The sequence below is a fragment of the Solea senegalensis genome, linkage group LG16, assembly GCF_019176455.1.
Source record: "Solea senegalensis isolate Sse05_10M linkage group LG16, IFAPA_SoseM_1, whole genome shotgun sequence".
NCBI lineage: Eukaryota > Metazoa > Chordata > Actinopteri > Pleuronectiformes > Soleidae > Solea > Solea senegalensis.
In genome coordinates this window covers 2,457,305-2,478,297 of record NC_058036.1, presented here as the reverse complement: position 1 = coordinate 2,478,297, position 20,993 = coordinate 2,457,305, and the positions used below count along the sequence as shown (strand labels likewise).

The following is a 20,993-nucleotide window of genomic DNA, read 5'->3' as shown; positions in this document are numbered from 1 at the left end:
TTCTATAACATTTTAAAGGTTTCTGCCTCAACTATACAAATAAAAGTACATTAAAGAACCTGCTTCTTTTGCTCTCCCTTACAGACTATGTACTTGTAGACAAATGGAAACCAGAAATCTCATCCCTTGCCTACAGTAAGTAAGTGTCGCTATAACTGTTAGCTGATAATCAAAGTAGGCCATGCACTCCCCCTTTAGAACCGAGTCCGTCATCAAAGATCAGAACGGAATATATAAAGCTAAATAAGGGGGAGTTGTTTAAGAGAATTCATTTAGGTCCGAATTATTTCCACTCAATAACCGTATCAAGACTGATGTTCTCAAATGCTCCTGCAGGACTAATCAAGCAGCATTGACAGTGGGCGCCTCAAGCTGCAATGGGACTTATTCTGACTAAAAGGCCGGCGCCTTCGATTGCACAAAATGGCTGCTGCGGTTGGGGCTGTCTATTGCCATCTGGCAGCTCTGGCCCCTTCAAAGGAACTGTCAGGTCTCAAAGGAAGGCTTTGATTAAGACTCTGACAGAAATACACACACACACACATCTATACAAACAGATGCACAGCAAACCTCCTCAACATTTTCAAACACGCAAACAAGCACACCGTCCGCCAACAGGTGGGTGCTGGTTTGTTCCAGAAGCCTCCACCGGGCTCAGCAGGTGCTTGGCTGCTACCACACACTGACAGGAAGCTCAAACATAGTCAGAAACTTATTTTTACCCAGTCTTACTTTACACATCAACACCTAAAACCTTACACACACGGAAATGTGACAGCCAAATGATGTTTAGTCAATCACTTTGGTTTTCGCGTAATCCTTCAACGTTCAACACCAAGCCTTCCTTGGCACAGCGTGAGTGAGGAAGATAGACTACCTGGTAAAATTCTAAAAATATGACACTATTATGACTGACTGACTGATGATGATGATGATGGCTCTATCGCTGATAAACACAGCTTCACAGATGTGCAAAAAAACAACAACAACCATTCCCTCAGCCTAGCTTTGCCGTTCCATATGAAAATAAAAATCGGGTGAAAAATGACGTGTGTGGAGCATTTTATCCTTCTCTAAGCAATTCAGGAGTTTCATCCGGATGACGGAGGATCCAAACTTATTCCTGTGTCGACCATTTTTAACCTACCTCTTTTGGAGCGAGCGTGAAAAAAAAACCTACTGAAAAAAGTGAGATATTTCCATCTCGTGCATTGGTCTTATTTGTGTGCACGTCGCCACTGAAATTAATAGATGTGTGTGCACATACGTCGAGGGAGGGCGGCGCCATCAACAAACATGACAACCGTGGAAGAGGTTATTTAACGGCGCTCGAGCCGAAATAGACAGGAACGCAAGCGGATTTGGGCGGCGGTGGAATGTAAGAACACCGAGGTTCAAGACGTAAATTTAAGAGGGATTGATCGTGAGCAGCATTTTCAATATTTCCGTATAGCTCGTCAAGTTAACGCCCGTATATATATGCTCTTCTTATTGTGACAGATTGGACTGTTGACTCTATACTGCCCCCCCACAATTTCCAGTGGTATTGCTCCATTTACTTTGGCGTCGTAAGCTCTGGTTAAGGATTTTTTGGAGGACAAACTGAGAGCCAGCTGCCAATGAAAAGCCGGTGCTGGCAACTATTCCCCAAACTTCCCAAAAAAGCCCCAACGTTTTCACTACAACAGAGGATTTTGAAAGAAACGACTTATCCGAAGTATATCACGTACAAGAAACAAATACATTTCTGGGAAAAGAGCACCCCGGAGAGAAGAAGTGAGTACACGAATACGTCACTTCCGGCACCACAACCCTCTCCCGTCTTTGCATTTCTGGTACGTTTCATCATCTAAGATCTTTTAAGGCTACAAACTCCACCTTAAGTTCCTGAGGCATCCATCATGGGAGGCATTCATTTTATTCATGTCACCTTTTACTGTGCGCCAACATTCTGAACCAGAAAGATGCACACACACACACACACACCTTGAAGCTCAAAGAAACAGACAACTTCCAAAGAGTTGCTTTCAAGTCCAGTTTTTACAGTTTTTCTGAGGATTAAGCGCTCACAATGGTGTCCACATTTAAGGGGTTAAAGCTAACACCGTTATCCAGAAAGAGAGAGTCTGAATATTGACCGCGACTATACAAGAAGCTTTAACCCCTAAGGCAATATGATAAGCAGCCAGCAGTAAGAAGTACAAGGCTCATGGCTAATGTCGTAAATTCCTGTGAACCTGCGACGCCAACATAAAATGAGAAACGACCACCGCTTCCCACTGCAGTGCAGCCTAAACTGAGATGCATGTGGGCATAATTAATGCAACTGTGTCACTGTACGGGTGATGCAAGCGCAGAGTAACATGCCGGGATCTGGGCTTGAGTGTGGGAATGAAAGCTGAAGGGAGAAACTGCTGAAAAGTGTGCACCGCAGTCCCGGTGTCAAGGAAGCAGGCGGCCGTAACGAGTAAGCGTTGACCTCGCGGAAAAAACATGATTAGGTTTGTGTTCGCCGGAAATGATGTGTCACACTGTGTTAACACGGCGAATGTATGTGTGTTACGTGTGAAGGCAGATCTGCAAGTGTGTTTGTTTCTGCATGACGGTAATTATAGTTTTTTTTTTCTCCAAACCACTTTCCTGATATTGTCTTCTTTGTGTTTGTGCGGCTTCTACTTACAGCACTTGGTTACAAAAAGTGGGTTAAGATAATGAGCTTGTGCAAAAACAGAAAATGTTTGTTTATACACAATCTGTTGTATTCAAACCACTTTAATGTTGGATTTTTGGTGGTTTTCTATGTCTTTGGAGCCAGGAAAAAAGACCCAGTAGCATTGAGTGCCCACAGATATACATATCTAAAGCCCTTACTACCTACACATTTACATTTCCAAAGCCACCACTATTGCTTTCCTGCCCCCATCACTGCTTTCACACCATCGGAATCACACCCCAAACCTCCTCCAGACAGGCACTACTGAAAGACAAAAAATAGCCTTTAGCTTTGATTACGGCACTCATCCGCTGTGACATTGTTTCAATAAGCTTCTGCAAAGTCACGAGATTTATTTCCGTCTAGTGTTGCACCAAAGATTCTCGGTGGGGTTAAGGTCTGGACTCTGGTTCAGGGAGCATGAGACATTTTCACCACGCTCTTTCCCAATTTGAGCTAGATGAGTATGCCCGTGCCATCAGGGAAGAAAAAAAATCTGTCTTCACCTAGATCTCACCAACTGCCAAGACTACCAACAATAAACGGCTATCCATTGTCCCATTCAAATCTCCCGCACACGATCTCATTGGCCGAATCACCCTCCCCAAAGAAACACACTCCCTCTACACAACTGGTCAAATCTGATCCCTCACAGCCACAGAGACTCCCGGGTCACTGGAACCACTATGTAACTTCCGACCCTAAAATCAGAGCTTTTACTCCAGAATACCATTTCTAACAGATCTTCTGCCAACCAGCTTCCAGAGTCTTTTGCCAGAATCTGGATCTAGTTTTCTTGAAGAAGTTCCTCGCATGAGCAAACATGATGTCAATTTTGGAAATGATGTTCTCTTTAGAAGAAAATAAAATGTGGGCGTGAACACCAGTGTGATTGACAGCTGGCATCGTCCAGTAGGCATTTGCAAAACACCAACGCGGTGTCGGCCAAATTGGGGATTTTCAAGGCTGGAGTTCAGATTTTTTATCTGTTGCCTCTTGGAAAACGATGACTTTATGTCTTTGACATTTTCAATGTGCCGACGTGTGTGAGCGTTGGCCGGACAGTATATACGAGCAAGCTCATTCGACGCGGGTATGTGATGATCGATCATGTCTTGAATGAACCCTTTCACAGCAGACGTTTTCCATACGAAGAAGTAGAATAGACCGGTTTCAACAATGACATTAATTATGGTGTCAGTCAAGGCTTAAGAGAGAGTGTAAGTGTAAGAGGAGCTTTCACTTTAACCTGTAAAAGCTGAGTTTTTTGTATTCCAGTAAAAAGTTTGCGTGATTATTTCACATGGTCATTAAAGTTCTGCTAAAACCAAACCTTACCTTGGACTGTATATCAAGTAAAATGAAATTCTGACAGTAGTGAACAAGCTCTGAAAAATATTACATCCAAACATAATATTTCACAGAGAGCTGACTGATTTTCTGACTGTGTGTGTGTGTTTAGAGGCCAAACACTACTGCTGAGTATTTCTGAGGTCGTCACTTCCCTAATTCAACCTGACATCCGCGATAGCAGGTGCTCACTTTATAACTAATGTATCTGCTTTCCCTCACAGCCTCCACTTTCTTTCCTCGAGTCAGGAATCAATTCTCGTCTCTGTGGGCTCACAGATTGATCTTCCTGTATATCTGTAATATTTTATTGATTCATGGTTATGTATTCTGCAGTGGGGAATAAACGTACACAGCGTTTACTGTGACACTGATGGCAATTTGGGTTGTAAATCATGTCTGTCTGGCAACAGACTCCATGAGGTCAAGTGAAATTTGGAGCCGTGTCCACCACAATGAAGGACAAAGGCATGAAGATTATTATTATATTATTAGCCCCATGCCCCCCCCCTCAGACACCGTTTTAGCACAGGATTCAAGTGCAGCCACGTCAGGGAAAAGAAATATTATAAACCATCACGGAAAAAGGCACTTCAGTATGTTTGGCCACCTGCTGTCTGACAAGACAAGAACGCCATCACAGCCACTTGGTGTGAATCATTTTTAAATTCAGTCTTTCAGATAATCTCATAGCATGAAAAAGGCAACACTATGTCATCCAAAAGATTGGAAAAATAGACTGTAATGAATGCGTTTGTGATTCTGGATGATAGAATTCACTCAAACTTTCTATAAGGGGACCCACTTATTGGTAACCGAATATTTTCCAGGAGATGTTAAAGTAAATGAATCCCGACTTCCTTTTTAGCTGTGACATTTGAAATAAATACACACAAATCTAGACTAAAAGGCAAACATCCCAACTCCCTTAGGTGTTTGCTTAAGGTACATCCAGGCTTTTCAAGTCAAAAAAGCATTTATATATATGGGAATTGGTTTAAAATATAGTATTTCCAGGTTGGCTGTAAATATGGTTATTTTAGGAAACCATGTTGTCATCAAAAAGCTTTTTTCCCCATTGTGTTTGAGTAAATTATTGGACCAAACAGTTTTCTGTGGCCCTCAATCCTCTTAACAAAAGGTCCAGTACTAATTTTGTTGAAAAGGTCAGTCAGTAGTGGGGAACCGCTGGACCGTCGTGGTTGAGAGACGCCCGAGTGGGAGCAGGTGAAGGGGCAAGGTGTTAAGAGGCACCAGGAGTTCAGAGTCGCGGCGGCACACTCTGAGGCGAGGCAACCGCCGCGAAAAGGCACTCGAGTTTGTTCAGCGAGTGTGAAAAACACAAACCTTAAGTTCATATTAAACACAACATTAGCCCGCGTTCCTCTCAGACGCTGCCCTGCGCACACACCCACAGGAACAAACACCTTTCCAGCCACTCATCTAAATGTTGGTCCAAACTCTTCAGGAAAATGTGACTGAACAAAAAAAACATGACAAACTCAAAATTCTAAACTGCTTTTCACAAGTGCGGATTAGGAAGTTTGTCTTTGCCAAGCTGCTCGTCGAAACATTCCGTCAGCCTCAGTTAGTCAGACGCTGAGGCTGCTGGGAGATCTTTTTTTTCGATTTTTCCCTGGACCAAGTAAATCCACCCATCCATCTTCTACCACTTCTCCACATGAGGGGTTGCAGGGGGGAAGTGGTGCCAATCTCAGCTGACATAGGGCGATAGGCGGGGTCACAAACTGGACAGATGGCCAGTCCATCACAAACCACCATTCACTCTTACTCTCCTACGGTCAGTTTAAATAATCCCCATATTTTACTTTGGTTTTACATCACTGTATCACTGTAAAAACTACACGGCATCGCAGTATTTTTCCTCGATCCACTGATAGAAAAATATAAAAGATGACTTTTCCTATTATTCAATTAATCAGTCAATTCGTACATATCATTACTAATATTTTGATGCTATATGTATTTGATGTCAGATCTATTTTTTGATTTAAAATGTAAGTTTCAATGGTGAAAATAATCACATTTAAGAACGCCCATTTTAATTAGTGAAAAAAAAAAAAAAGACTGATAATCAAAACAGTTGTCGATTAATTTACGAATAAATTTATCGAACAATCGTCACAGCCCTGATGTCAGTCTACCTGCAAAAGACACTTTTAAAATGCCTTTACTTAATTGCTACTTAACTTAAGTGCTGGACACTTGAGGTTTTGTATCACTCTATATGCAGATGAATTTTTTTAACCTTATTGTAAATGGATGAAGTTTGCAATTTGAGAAAAACCTGAGCTACACTGACCAGCAACATCGAGCCTTAACAACAACTCTGCTGTGAACAAAATAAATATAACCAGAAGTATATTTGCATGGGTTTTTTTTTTTTAAATTCACCTGCCTGCGAGGAGGAAAAGACCAATATTTGTTCAGAGCTCTTTCCGTCTCCAAACTTACCTCTCGTCGCCGTGACGCCCAACAGCTCTGTTTGATCTTCCACACCACGGCGGCCACGAGGAGTAGGGACAGGAAGCAACTGTGTGGACAGACAGGAAACAAAAGAGATAAGTCAAGCAAGAGGACAACCGGGATGCTTTCACCTGATCATCGGAGAATCAACCCCAGTGTACAGGGTAACTAAACCCCCTTAGCCCAATGCCAGAAACAGAAATCTGAAAATTTGCTGATTATATGCTTTTATACTCCACATTGTATACTTTAAGTAGATTTTTCATTTATATTTTGCTACATTTATATTGAATCGAGTAAGCAGTATGACGATTTTTAATCTCAATGAGTTCCTGTTTAAACTAAATAAAACAGATACCAATCTAAAACATGATTGTCGGCTTGTGAGAGGTTAAAAATCTCCGACTTTGCTGAGCTTCGCACGTTCCACGAGCTTTGAGAGACGGTTTACGTGGTCGTAAATTCAACACCGTGACTCGCATGTGCTAGATGAACAAAGCACCTCCCCTAACCCTCCAGGAAGTAGGCAGGGCAACATTTAACACCAGAAGGCCATGGCATATTTCGCACGGCAAGTTGACGCACAAACGCAAGTTTGGAAAAAGCATCTACGACACATATGTAGCTGGACAAAAACAAAAAGGACAGAGTGTGGCAATATGGTCAGGGATCAAGTCGCCTCGAGTGGGCCGAGTTCCTGCGTGGTGCGATGCAAACAACGCCAGTAAGTCTGGAAGACGCTGTGAACTTTTTGGCTGCTACTACAGATGTGGTTAAAATTCAACATTGACAGTAAATATCGAGTCACAACAACCTGCCTCTTCTTAAAAAGATGCCTCGGCTGGATGTTAGAAACACAAAAATCAGCTGCCCGAGTTAAAAGTAATGAGTTTATTTGGCTCTGGGTGCAGCTGATTCTTTTCGGACCACTTTCCACTGAATTTTGACGACAAGCCGCCGTTGCCGTTTGTCGTCTTGAGTTATCCTTTCTTCCTCCTGCTGGATACAATTTTTGTAGCACTGTGGGGTCCGCCTGTTTTTTAGTGTGTTTTCCCTGCTCCTTTTTTCAGTATTTTCCACATTTGAGCAAATAAAATATACCAAGATATCAAACCTCAAATGTTCTTTGCGCTCGACGCAGAATTGCCTCGAGGGGGGGACATGTCTTGGAGAGGTTGTTTGTTAGCGTCTCACACACATTGTGTGTGTGTGTGTGTGTGTTTGTGACTGACTGCACCTCCCCTTGCTGCTTTCACACTTTGGAAGTTGTATAGAAGAAAAAAATAAATAAAAATAAAAATAAAGACAGTGTGTGATTCTGTGAGTGTGTGTGCATACAAATACATAAGCATCAACATATCCTTCCATCTCAGCTCCATTCCCCTGACTGTCATCTGCCTGGCCCTGGCTCCCTGTATTTCGGCTAACATCAGTGTTGGCAAGTGGCTGCTGCTGATGAGGACCAATGATCCATACATCAATTAAACAAAAACCCCATCAACTGTAAAGAAAGAGAAATTTGCACATGGAGGTTTTATGACATGTCGTTTACATCAGTTCTAATGAGTGAACACAACACTTGGCTCAAAAACGAAAATTTGACATAGTAAAACTCCCTTTAATGGTGACCTAAATCTCAATAGCTGGGCATCATGTAGCCACAAATACAATTATAATAATATCACGTGACATGTGATATCATTTTAAACACATGTTATTTTTCACGTAAGTTAACCTTATGTTAAGAATAAGAACTCAATTCTTTCAAATAAGACATTTTATTCGGAACCAGAACCCGGCATTCCCTAGTCGTCCCCCGGAAACGCTAGTGGACTCCTTATTATCTCTTCATCCTGATTATAGACGGTTAATTTCTAGTATTTACAGCCTTATCGGTTCTGCTATTGACAGTCCAGTGTCTGGTCCCAAGGCTTCCTGGGAACAAGAGCTTGGATTCACTCTGCATGATGATTATTGGCAAAAGGTTTTGCAATTAGTTCACTCCTCCTCGATTTGTGCAAGACACGGCCTCCTACAGTGTAAAGTTGTACAAAAAGTTCACTACACTAATTTGAAGTAATCTCGGATTTACCCTAATGTGAGTGCCTCTTGTAATAGGTGCAAACAATCTCCAGCTGACCATTCACATATGTTTTGGTTCAGTCCTAGGCTTTCAACATTCTGGTGTGAAATCTTCGGAACTCTTAGCATGGCATATGACACTATTATTACTCCTGATCCTCTCCTGGCCTTGTTTGGTGCCCCTTTGCAGCCTATTTCCTCTAAAGTTATGTAGACTGTTCTTAAATTTGCTACCCTGTTGGCCAGGCGGCTTCTACTCCTCACCTGGAAACACCCTCATCCTCCATCTCATAGTAGATGGGTGAAAGAGCTGCTATTGTCCATTAGACTGGAAAGGCTTAGGTCTTCCCTGAATGGATCTTTAAGTTCATTTGAGAGGACTTGGAGACCTCTTTTGAAACATATTGAATGTTTGACATCTCTGCCTGATAGTGATGACTGAGCCCCCCCTCCCTTTTAGATTTATTTTATTTATTTATTTATTTACTTTTAATTATTGATTGATTTTTTTTTTCTCTCTCTCTTTTTCTTTCCGTGTGTATTTGTTGTATGTTGTATTGATATGATATAATTGTTTGTTCATTGTTGGACAGAGTTTTGCTCTCCTTGAATGGGGTGGGAATGTGGGAGGGGTAAAAAATGTGAAAAAATTTGAGGAATGGAAGTCTTTTGTCACATTTCTCTGCTCTGTTTTGTATTTGCTTCCAAAAATAAAGTCTATAAAAAAAAGATTAAGAACTCAAGGCAAAAGGCGTACAGTACATGTGCGCCGTGACCCGCGCAGTACACCTGGAGTTGGTGTCAGACCATTTAAGAGATTTCTATCGAGACGAGGCCTCTGTAAAGTGGTCCAATCAGATAATGTGCGCACTGTCAAGTGAGCTGATCAAGATCCAGATCTCAGGGCGACCCTCGAAGACCCTCGCAGCATGGTAGCGAGGATTCTGGGAAAGACTGGTCCAGTCAGTGACGGGCAGAGCCTCGCTGAGCTTCCAAGAACTGCCATCTCTACTAGCAAAGGCAGAAGCTACAATAAATTCCCGACCACCCACCTCTGTTTATAACGACACTGAGGAGTCTTGACCTTTGACATCAAACCCACTTTCTGGTAGTTAAACGACTTTCCTCTTTGTCACATAAACCCTTAAATGCTGCGAACCAAACATTCAGCTACAGCCGAATAAACTCATTACTTTTGTACACGCGCCGGAAATGAGAATACCTCAAACCACAACCCATTAAATGAAGGTGATCTATGAGGAGTTGTGAGATCTTTAAAGACAACGTCAAGAAGACCAGGTCAACTCCTACATCCTTGAGAGATTTTGAAATGCAAGGACAGTCTTCAATGGAGGGAGGCTGTTGTATATTTAGCTCATAGCAAATGAATAGTGATGTTTACGAGATTAAAGACTTTCAAGCTGCTATGGAGTTGAAAAGGAGAAATGTTTAAGCGTAAAAGGAAAAATAAGTGCTCAATTCAATTCTGTATTGATCGTTATTCATTCAGAAATTTGGAGTAAGATGAGGTAGCCCAATGGAAGGCGGCCACAGATCTTTGGTAACGCAAATGCCTGCGTAAAAACATCACATTTAAAAGCTTTGTGCAAACAGGGTGCAGAAAGTCTGCAGTCCTACTGTTTTTTTAAGTGATTCAATTTGTACTTAATGCAACCCTTGCTAAAGTAGTGCTTTGATTGTGTGTGTGTGTGATACATTTCTGTCAACAATTAACCACCATTTGCTTTCTCTCTTGCTTGCTCTCTTTCAGAGGTTGGACGTGCAGAATCCCAGCGAGACTCCTCGCAAAGATATTATTACTCCAAAACTTTTACCCCTTTTTCAATTTAAACGCCTCAACCCAACTTAATAATGGCCCGCGATACGTTTTTGATCGTCGTTCATTGCTCCCACACCAATCCTGTGTGACTTCTTAAAGTGCCATCAATTCAAAAAAGAAAAAAAGAAAAGAAAAATCCCTTATCTCTTCAGGCTGAAGAGGACTCTTAAGAGAGCCATCCGTCCAGCCGTCTTATTGATCTGGCTTCCCGCTTACTGCTTAAAGAGCGACACGGCGCTGATGAACGACCCACGTGAAAAGATATCAGCGTCTCCCCGCTCGACGGGTTAGGGGAGGAAAAACAAAAGAGGGAGACGGAAGAAGACAATAAATGTCTTTCACAAAGCCGGTTAAAAAGAGAATTTTTTTAACGACCTTATTTCACCTCACGGTTCCGTACAGAACGCCGTGAAAACAGGACGAGAGGAACCGTTGTGATTTTACGGCAGAAATGAGGCTGTGGTCACAGAGCGAGATCGATATCCGTGAAAGATCAATGCTGTCATGCGACACATCACAGTAGAGCTGCGACGACTGATCAATTATAGATTGCTAAATTAATCATTGACCTTTTTGATAACCAATTAGTTGGGTTTCTCAGCCACTTAGGTGTTTATATTCAGAAAACAAGACACTCGAGATGATTATTATTTTGAGGTTTGGGGAAAGATTGTCCACATTTCTTGCTATTTTATGAACCAAACAACTAATCGATTCATCAAGAAAATACTTACAGAACATAAAAATAAGCCTGATATCATATTTTGGATTGCAGAACATGCTACAAGGGTGGGGCTGAAAGGTCCTGACCACAGGCTGACCATGATGCAAGTCTCCGCTGAGGTCTACATACTATTCCATTGGTGTTGTCACACTTCGGTGCTTTCGGTACAGGAGCTCTCGTCCTGAACGTCAAAAAGGTCCTCAACATCAGACACTTCCATTGCTTGTTTTGCCTTTTTGTCTCAAACTCGAGGTGGTGGACCTCATCCTGAGTGAAGAAACGTTCAAAACAGGCCAAGTTCTCCTGCGACATGCCAAGTTTGTTGGGCAGAATGTTCTTGTTCTTCTTGCCTGGGAGATGCAGGATCTTAACAGTCTTGAACGTTTGTCTTCCATCACCATGATGGTGAACACCATCAACGTTTTCTCGGGTGGTGGTGGCTGTAGCAGGACGTGCAGAACCTCGGGTCTTCAAGCCTTCAAGGCTCTCCCTAGCCCTTTTGAATTTACCTGCCTAAACCTGGAGCATCATCCCCTAAAGTAGCAACCATGTCAGCATGAACGTCTTTGTAGGGGGACAACGCTTTGTCAAATTGTGCCCATAAATATTCATATTTATACTCATTTTCTTAATTAGCAATCAAATGTGGGTTTATCTGGGAAGGAAACAAAGCTGTTAGTATCACGGAAGGTTGAAATTAATGCATGCGCGTTTGTTCCTTCTTCGTCAGCGTATGAACATCTCAGCCCACCCTCATATGTAGAGCCAAACCCGAGGTGAAAACATGTTTGGTTCAATACAAACACACCGCGAGCAGCAGTTTCATAACAGATGTGGACAGTAATGGTGGAAGACAGAGATGAAGACGCACAGGAAATTGGAGGGAACAGGCTTAAGTCGGAGCGACGGACGGGAGAGGAGAACAAACGGCTGATGGGAGATCAGGAGGACTGAAGGAGCGGCGGACTCAAAGACGACGAGCGGAAGACGCAGATGGAAGCGGACAGAGCGGCGCGCTTCGTTTCATCACAACCTTCCACGTGGGAAGTCGGCCAAGTTAGTCAGGCTTCAGCTCTTCCCTCCCACACTCTTCCTCCCCGCTACCACCACAGAGATCTCTCTCACACAGGTATTAAAAATCCACGAGCAGCTGCTGCTGCTGCTGCTGCTGCTGCTGCTGCTTCTGCTGCTGCTTCACTGTAAACACCTGCAACAATCACACTTCACCTCCAGGCTGGATGATAATTCACTAACACGACTTCCAACAATTGCTCGGAGTTCAATATACAATATGCAAACACAATAGCAGGAATAGCACGCTTCAAATGCTTTGAAAGTTTTAAAGCAGATCCGTGAACAGTTTCTCTTGTTTATTTACTGTATTTTTGTCATTTACTATTCCCTGCACTGAAACAAGCAGGTGGAAAACACGGTTTCATTCTTCTGTGTATGTGGACTGACTCTGCGTTTGTCATTTTCTGCCCATGAAAAGGTTCAAGACCACAAATAAATGGATGATTCACCTTTCACTCAGGAGCAAAAACAACTCTTTATCTTCTGCTATTTTTTGGTACTAATCAGAAGCTTTTCTGGATTTTTTTGTTCATGTCAACCGGCCCTAAATCAAGCATATTTTGTTTGAATTGCCGTTGCCATGTTGACCAAAAGTGCACTGGTGCTGCAGCAACAGCAGTGGCACTTAAATACTACTGTATGTAATATGTGTAAGGGGTAACTTCAGACTGAAGGCTGAAACGGCTCAGAGAAGAGAGATGAACAGAAAAGGCTCAGGACAGATGATGGTGCGTTCCATTTACATTAGAAGTCGGAAGGAACGAGGGGTGACATAACCTTTGAGTTTACTGCGAAAAAACGTGTACGCAAAAAGTATGTATGTATATATATATATATATATACATACTTTTTGCGTACACGTTTATATATATATATATATACACACATACATACATACACACATACATATATACACACATACATACATATATACATATATACACATACATACATATATATACATATATACATATACATACATATAAACATATACATACATATATATATATATATATATAGATACATACATATATATATATATACACATACATATATACACACATACATACATATATATAAATACACACACACACACACACACACTCATGCTAGCAATTCTTAGCAGTATCGGTCAATAACAATAATCTATATTCTTGACCAGGACTCCCTGGAAGAAGAGCTCTTGTGCAACTAACGGTAGAACAAGCAGTTTTTTTATTATTGAGGTTGCACCAAGTTTTCGAGTCAGAAGTCCAACTTGCCAGGGGAATTCCGATTGAAATGTTCCGACGAGAAGTTTTAACTGGAACAGGAAAGCACCACGAAATCAAGTCCTTTCCAGTTGTTCTGGAATCACTGTAACTATGACTTGGTTTAGTGTATGTTACAAAACCACAAAGTAGATATTCCAACGACGTTTCACTCAGCTGTTAAACCCAACCACACCCAAGTGAAGTAACGTCTTTCATTCTAAAAAAAATAAGCCAATAAAACTTGTATTTCCAATGGAAACTGAACTTATTGCCCGTTTGCATACCACACATTTTGGTAAAGTTCTGGCTACTTAGTTCACTGTAGAGATTCATGTTACTTCACGGAGCCTGCGGGGCAACAGCGGCCATCACTATCTACGAGGAGGAGATCCATCTCCATTTGAGCCCACCCTGTAATTGAACACGCTCGGCTATTTTTAAACCGGGAATAGGGTGGCTAACGAGGCTGATCAAGAGTGCCCTGATGTAACATCCAAGTCGGGCTGCATTTCTTTGAAAAACGCCTCAAGGCCAGTGGCTGTATTGTGTTTTATAACAAGAATTGTTCCCAATGAGGAGAGAGAGCAAAAGTGTACTTTTCAGAGGCCAGATTTGTGAAGCAGCTCCGAGCATCTCCAGTTAAAGACATTGCCTTTGTAGATTTCTCTGGCCCAAAAAAAAACATCACATGGGGCAAGACTAATCACCATGGTAACCAGGATAATGGAGAAGTTTTAAAACCGTGTCTTTCCCTGTATTTCTTTGTTTTAAATTACTTCGTCTCTGGATCTGAAAAGTGAGGCCAAAAGTGAGGTTCTCTTTAATATGGCCAACAGGGGGCAGCTCCACTGGTTTGTATGCAGAAATTGACCTGATTTTCACTTGATTTATAATGTTATAGACAAACCAAATATGGTCTCTTATGCTGCTTTTCCACTACATGGTCCCAGCACGACTTGCCTCGCCACAGCACGGTTTTTTTTTTTTGCTTTTCCATTAGCGATAGTACCTGGTACTTTTTTTTAGTACAGGGATGCTGAGTGGATGCTATGTGAAGTCGTCACACTGCCGTCCACTGATTGGTCCAAGTGCCGTCACTGGAAGAGTCATTAGCGCGACATCCGACTCAATAATCAAAAAGATTTAAAAATCCTAAAGAAAAAAACATTAATCTCCAACATTTAGCAAAGAAAATGTCTAGAATTGCAATATATATTTCTAATGATTCAGTTACACCGAAAAAAGCTGCTGTGATGACCCCGCCCACATTGAGGAGGCAATATATCGTAATGGAAAGCCAACCAAAGCCGCGTAGAGTCGAGTCGTGACCATGTAGTGGAAAAGCAACATTAGAGTCAAGCAACTAGATGAAGCAGGGTATGCGGTAGGGGTGTTTTTTTCAAAATGCTCATTTCAAAATAAGAAGAAAAACAAAATGGCACTGGAAAAAAAAAAAACTGGCTTCAAAGCAGCTGTGGGTCACCTCACGGTGGGTTGAATGATACTGTACGCAGGAAGCAGGAATGCTCATTGGTGCGAGAAGATCGACCAGACACTGAACACTGTTGACATTTTTTTTCCTGGATGAAGCATTTCCCAAACACACACAAAAAAACGAGCCGTTGTAAACAAGCTTGCAAGCATATGTTCTCTTTCCCTCCCTCGTCCACATCTTGTCACAAATCATAATCATTACTAATTCATAGTCTGCAGTCTGAAGTCAAAACAGATATGAACGTGAAATCTTATTCATATTGAAACAAATGACTGCTCTTCCAAAGAGACCAAGATTTATCTCACACCCCCTCCCCATTGAACATGTTTTATTCATTTTTTTTTTTTTTACAATGTCCTTATCGCATCAATTAAAACAGGCGTTGAGCAATTTCCTCACCATAATTGAAGCGTTTTCTTTCACACAACATCAGGTGAAATTAATCAGCTTTGCTCAAAGAAAAGTTTTAACGGCGTACCTGAGAAAAATCCTGTGTTTGTCAGCACATTAGGCTCTCGAAGGGAAACTGGCATTAACACTTTCATGAAACACGATAAACTCTTTTTTTCTGGGACTACACAACAACATACCTGACTGATGATCGACTCGTGATTAAACAACTCTATGTTTGAACCCAATTTGAAGGAAAACTCAACTCGAGACCTTCAGATGACGAATATATAAAAGGCATAAAAGTGGTTTTAACTTTGATCATCAAACACCAAATTCTTATCTGTCTTCCTAACGTCCAAGTGTCCGTTTGTGCCAAATTTAAACGTAATCCATCGCGTTGACAAGAACACAGATGACCATACAGATGGAAAACACGATGCCTCCTGAAACAGCTGTCCCCGACATCTACTTATAATTCCAAAATCTACGTATAGTTCCATAATGTACTTATAGTTCCAAAATGTACTTATAATTCCAAAATCTAATTATAGTTCCATATGTACTTATAGTTCCAAAATCTACTTATAATTCCAAAATCTACTTAAAGTTCCTATGTCTACTTAAGGTTCCTAAATCTACTTAAAGTTCCTAAATCTACTTATAATTCCAAAATCTACTTAAAATTCCAAAATCTACTTATAGTTATAGTTCCAAAATCTACTTATAATTCCAAAATCTACTTAAAGTTCCTATGTCTACTAAAGGTTCCTAAATCTACTTATAATTCCAAAATCTATTTATAATTCCAAAATCTACTTATAATTCTAAATTCTACTTATAATTCCAAAATCTTCTTACAATTCCAAAATGTACTTATAACTCTAAATTCTACATATAATTCCAAAATCTACTTATAGTTCCATAATCTATTTATAATTCCAAAATCTACTTATAATTTCAAATCTATTTATAATTCCAAAATCTACTTATAAATCCAAAATCCACTTAAAGTTCCTATGTCTACTTAAGGTTCCTATGTCTACTTAAGGTTCCTAAATCTACTTAAAGTTCCTAAATCTACTTATAATTGCAAAATCTATTTATAATTCCAAAATCTACTTAAAATTCCAAAATCTACTTATAGTTCCATATGTACTTATAGTTCCAAAATCTACTTAAAATTCCAAAATATCCTTATAATTCGAAAAAAACGACTTATAATTCTAAATCCTACTTATAGTTCCAAAATCTACCTTAGAGAGTGCAATTAACCACTGCAGGTTTTTGGACAGTGGGAAGAAACCAGATATTTGTTAATGATTAACTGCAGCGTTGTGTTTTTAGAGAGAAAGAAAATACAGCTCATTTCCGATATAGCAGTTGTAAGCGTTAAACCTGCGTACTCTTTCTGTGGAGCTACAAATCGACGTTGCATTGCCAGATGGTGGCGCAGCACAGACTTCAAGGTTGAGGGAGATGTGTGTTTGACTCAGGGACATCTGATCTGATACAACAGTCAAGAACAGCATATAAATAAAACAAAAACAACACCCAGGTAGCAAGGACAAAGAGGTAAGACTTCTTTCCCCGAGATGGGACATTGTGACAGTCTCGCCGTTTTCATTTAGATTGATTTCGTCTTTAATGGCAAGTATTTTTCTTCATAACCCCCTGAGAAGTAGACGCAGTCACTGCTGCCGGCTCCATAAAGACGTTGTCCCAGATGTTTTTTTACATTTCTGGTGCCCTGTGGAGGTTTCACTGAAAACAAAAAGAAACGGTGTTTTGTCTCGACTCAGAGTATCTCGCCAGATCACACTGTGTGTATCCTCAAGGCCAAACAAACACGCTGGATGCATTTCCTGCCTTGCAAAGCCTTTTATTGAAGGACTTCAAACCTGCAATGTTTACATTGGCTTGTGGTCTGTGTCTGCTCACTTTACTGCCACGCTGTCACCACCAACTGTTAGTCCCTCTGCAGTGGAAGAAATGCCATAAGACACTAAAAAAACAGCATGAAGGACGCTGTTAGGAAAACTTACAGAGACCCCTAGTGGTTAAAAACTCAACTGAGGAGCCTTAAAATCTGTGGGTTTATAATTCATTGAGCCACTTGGATGGATATACTGCTATAAAACATAATTTTTCCCATAAAACACGATTAATAGACTAAATATGTGACTTCAAAATGAATTTTGCTTGTTTCACTATAACCATTTAGCTATATAGACAATACATACTGTATGTTTCTAGATATCATGTATCACTTTTCTTCTGCAGAGATAATCGCAGGGTATTTACAACGGTTTTAAGGACAGCGCCTCTTCAGATGGTTTGAGGCACTTCTAGGCTGCATGGTTTGAACTTCAACGGGATTAATCATAGCACAACTGTGCAGGACTTTGACCTCATTCCACAGTCATTGTGATGGGTAAACGTTAAATGTCTTGTTGTGGGGAGATTGAGGTCTGTCTCCACTGCCCCCTACTGTCTGTGACCCAGATTCCTCAGAATCAGGGGGTCTTGAAAGAAATTGATTCACAGCTCTACAAGATCAAGGCGGAAGGAAGAAGTGACCAGACTTGCATCATGCAGCTTTAAGGTTTGGATAATGTCATGAGAAGCAGAACTATTACAGAATTAAGAAAACGCTTTAAAATCAAGATATGGAAAAGAGGAAGGGGGAGGTTTTGAGTGAATAGTACACGTTTATTTTGTAAGAAAATCCTAGAGACCTGATTTAAGTTGGAAAAGAAGAGAATAGAGGTCGGCATGTGCTTCATCCTACTCCTTTTTGAACAATACCTTTTGTTTGTGACATTGTTATTTTATGAGTTCTTTGTTTTGTCTTTTTTTTTTAAATAAATATTCACTCATTAATTTATTCATTCATGGTTCTAAGGACAGACACGTTCAGGTGTCAGAATCAAAACGCCTGAAGTCATAAATGTGACCCGTCAAATCTAATCTGTAATTTAATCATATTTGAATTGAATCTAAACAATTTTAGTAATCTGGTAATCTCAATCATAATTTCCAGATACAGTCATTAAAATAATGAGTTATCCTGTGATTCCGACCGAATTACAGACCCAAGCTTTGACAATGTGATGATTTCTAAAAAAAAGTCCAACTGTTCATGATTAGGTCACATTTGTGAATGACAGGCAGAGTGAAGATGAAAGTATATGATATATCTACGAGTGGCTGTGGCCAGAGAGGTGAGCTCACCCAACAGCAAAACAACAGCCGCGGGGCAAACACCGACCGACCGGCTTTGTTGTCCACAGCCGACTGAATACTAATCCAGCTCTGTGCCTGTCACACGCTTTTATGCCGGCAGTGGGGGGGGGAAATTAAAGTCGCTCGCCAGCCGAATGCCATTTCATCTTCACTGTAGATGATAACTTTGTCAGCCGAATCACACACTAACAAGCAGCTCCTCTGAAGTCTATTTCTGTTGTTAATAAACCCGGCAGCCACCGTGAATGACGGCACACCTGCAACAAAAGCAAGGCTGAACATATCAAAGAATTGACTCGTCTCTGTGGGCTCTTTCTAACTCGACTCGTCTCACAAAGGGAATTTGGGGGGTTGGGGGTGACAAGATTCTCTTTTATGTTTGATAAGTTAGAGGGGGAAAAAAAGCTAAATCATAGTTGGCATGTTTTCAATGAGACACAAAAAGCTCAAAAGAATGCGCTGGTTAAAACAGAAATGTTTACGCGACTCCAATCGTTTTCCCTGAATCACATCAGTTACGAGTTAGTCGCAGTGAATGTCCTATTTTGGATTAAAATCGACAAAATAAAAGCTGAAAATCAATAAAATAATTGGCCAGTGCCGCTGTGAAGAACGTACGCACGTCATCTTGTATAAAAACTGGATATATGTGAGTTTTTTTTAGAGGGAAAACTGTAATCTGAGGTGACCAAATAGAAAACACTAGAAATATGTATGCAAAAAACACACACTTTAAATTTAACCACGAGTCCAAGTCGACGTTTGTACCAAATCTGAAAGATACGAGTAAATGAGCAAATTCACTCAATTCCTGAATAAATTCTCTTTTCTTTCGGAGAAAAAAAACCAATGAAATAAATGCTTCTCTAGGTATTTTAAGTCATTATTTAAAAATCCTGTAACAGGGCTACAAAAAGTCCAATGCTGCTGCAGTTTTTTTGTTGTTTTTTGAGTAACCATCTGCATTTAAACTCGTCTCAGGAGCGCGAGGACATGAACGCAGAAGCAGCAGGCACAGAGTGAAGTCAGGGAGTGGATAGGAGGAGGATCGGAGGAGGGGAAAGTCTCCCATGGGACTCCCCATCAGTGCCGAGACTCTCCTCCTCACTTATTACAGGTGAGGAAAAGGGAGGAGGAGGAGGTGGAGCAGAGAGTGGACGCACACAGTTAGGCCCACGGATCGGACTCATTTATTATTAATCAGACGCAGAGCAGCTCTCGGCTCCTTGTGGACCCATCGGGGGGGGAGATATAAGCCGCATGGGCACATCTCGTGCTCTTGCTCCATCTTCTCTCCCTGGTTCCTCGCTGATGACCGGACAATGAGGTCAGACACAAAGATGGGTTGCGGGAGTGCGGGAAGGCAAAGAGTGAAAAGGGAGACGGAGCGAGAGCAAAGGCCGCGTATAAAAATGGACTCCGGCTGAAGCGACGTCACCTGCAAACTGGCACCAATTAAACAGCAGCAGCTCTCGTTACACTGGTGTCCAATCATATTTGCTGTACTTTATCATTTATTTTCCTCTACATGGCATCATTGATTTCAGGAAAATGTTTACAGATGCTTTAAATCAACTAGAAGCTCTTTTTCCCATTGGCTTCCATTCAAAAAAAGAGTTCCCCTCTTTTGTCGCCCCCTGGTGGCTAACTGCTACTTCCCAGGCTTCACCTTTCATTCCAGGAGACCAACATTCACAATGCTATTGGTAAAATATCTGTATTGGCCAACAATGGCTTTAAAAAGAGTAGTCAAGATACCCCCGATATGTTAGCTAAACAGGATGCTACCTGTTTATTTACTATCCATTTTGTACAATGAAGAAAAAGCATATCTTCTGCATGTGCTGCAACAATATTATGTTAATTTATCTACAGAGGAGACTAAATAACCACATTATTGGCCAAAGCGCTCATATCGGATATCAGCAAAGAGTCCAACATCGTGCGTCCCTAGGTCTTTGAGAGTGAAACTGGAACGAAGAAAGAAGGGAAAAAAATGACACTAGCGGCAGCAAATGTTCTAATAAAAGATGGAGAGAGTGAGACGGAGAGGAGGAAGAGAAAGAATAAAAACACCATAGAGAAAAAGAAAAATCTGGCACAGCACCGACGGCAGCCCCTGCTGAGTGCCCAGGGAGGCCCCTCAGGACCAGCAGGCAGGGCCTGAATACATGTCGAGTTATCTGTCGGGTTCTCTTTTTCTTTCTCTCAGGTGTCTCCGGGGAGCGAGAGAGAAAGGAGGAGAGAAGATACAGAGAGAAGCATCTGCTGTCAGTCAATGCTGCGAGGAACGAGCTGAGGGCAAACACAGCTACCGCGTGTGTGCGTGTGTGTGTGTC

General features: G+C 41.2%; 1 protein-coding gene across 3 annotated transcripts in view; it reads right to left on the bottom strand.

Moving 5' to 3' along the window:
- The window catches only part of atrn (attractin), a 129,467-nt gene that overhangs the window by 36,203 nt on the left and 72,271 nt on the right, over positions 1-20,993 (bottom strand). For all 3 annotated transcript variants that reach the window (XR_006361987.1, XM_044047519.1, XM_044047520.1), the window contains exon 26: positions 6,539-6,617. Coding sequence is in view for 2 of the 3 variants with exons in the window: in XM_044047519.1 (XP_043903454.1) it covers positions 6,539-6,617 (79 nt within the window). In the remaining variant the exon portion in view is untranslated. The remainder of the gene's footprint in view (positions 1-6,538; positions 6,618-20,993) is intronic.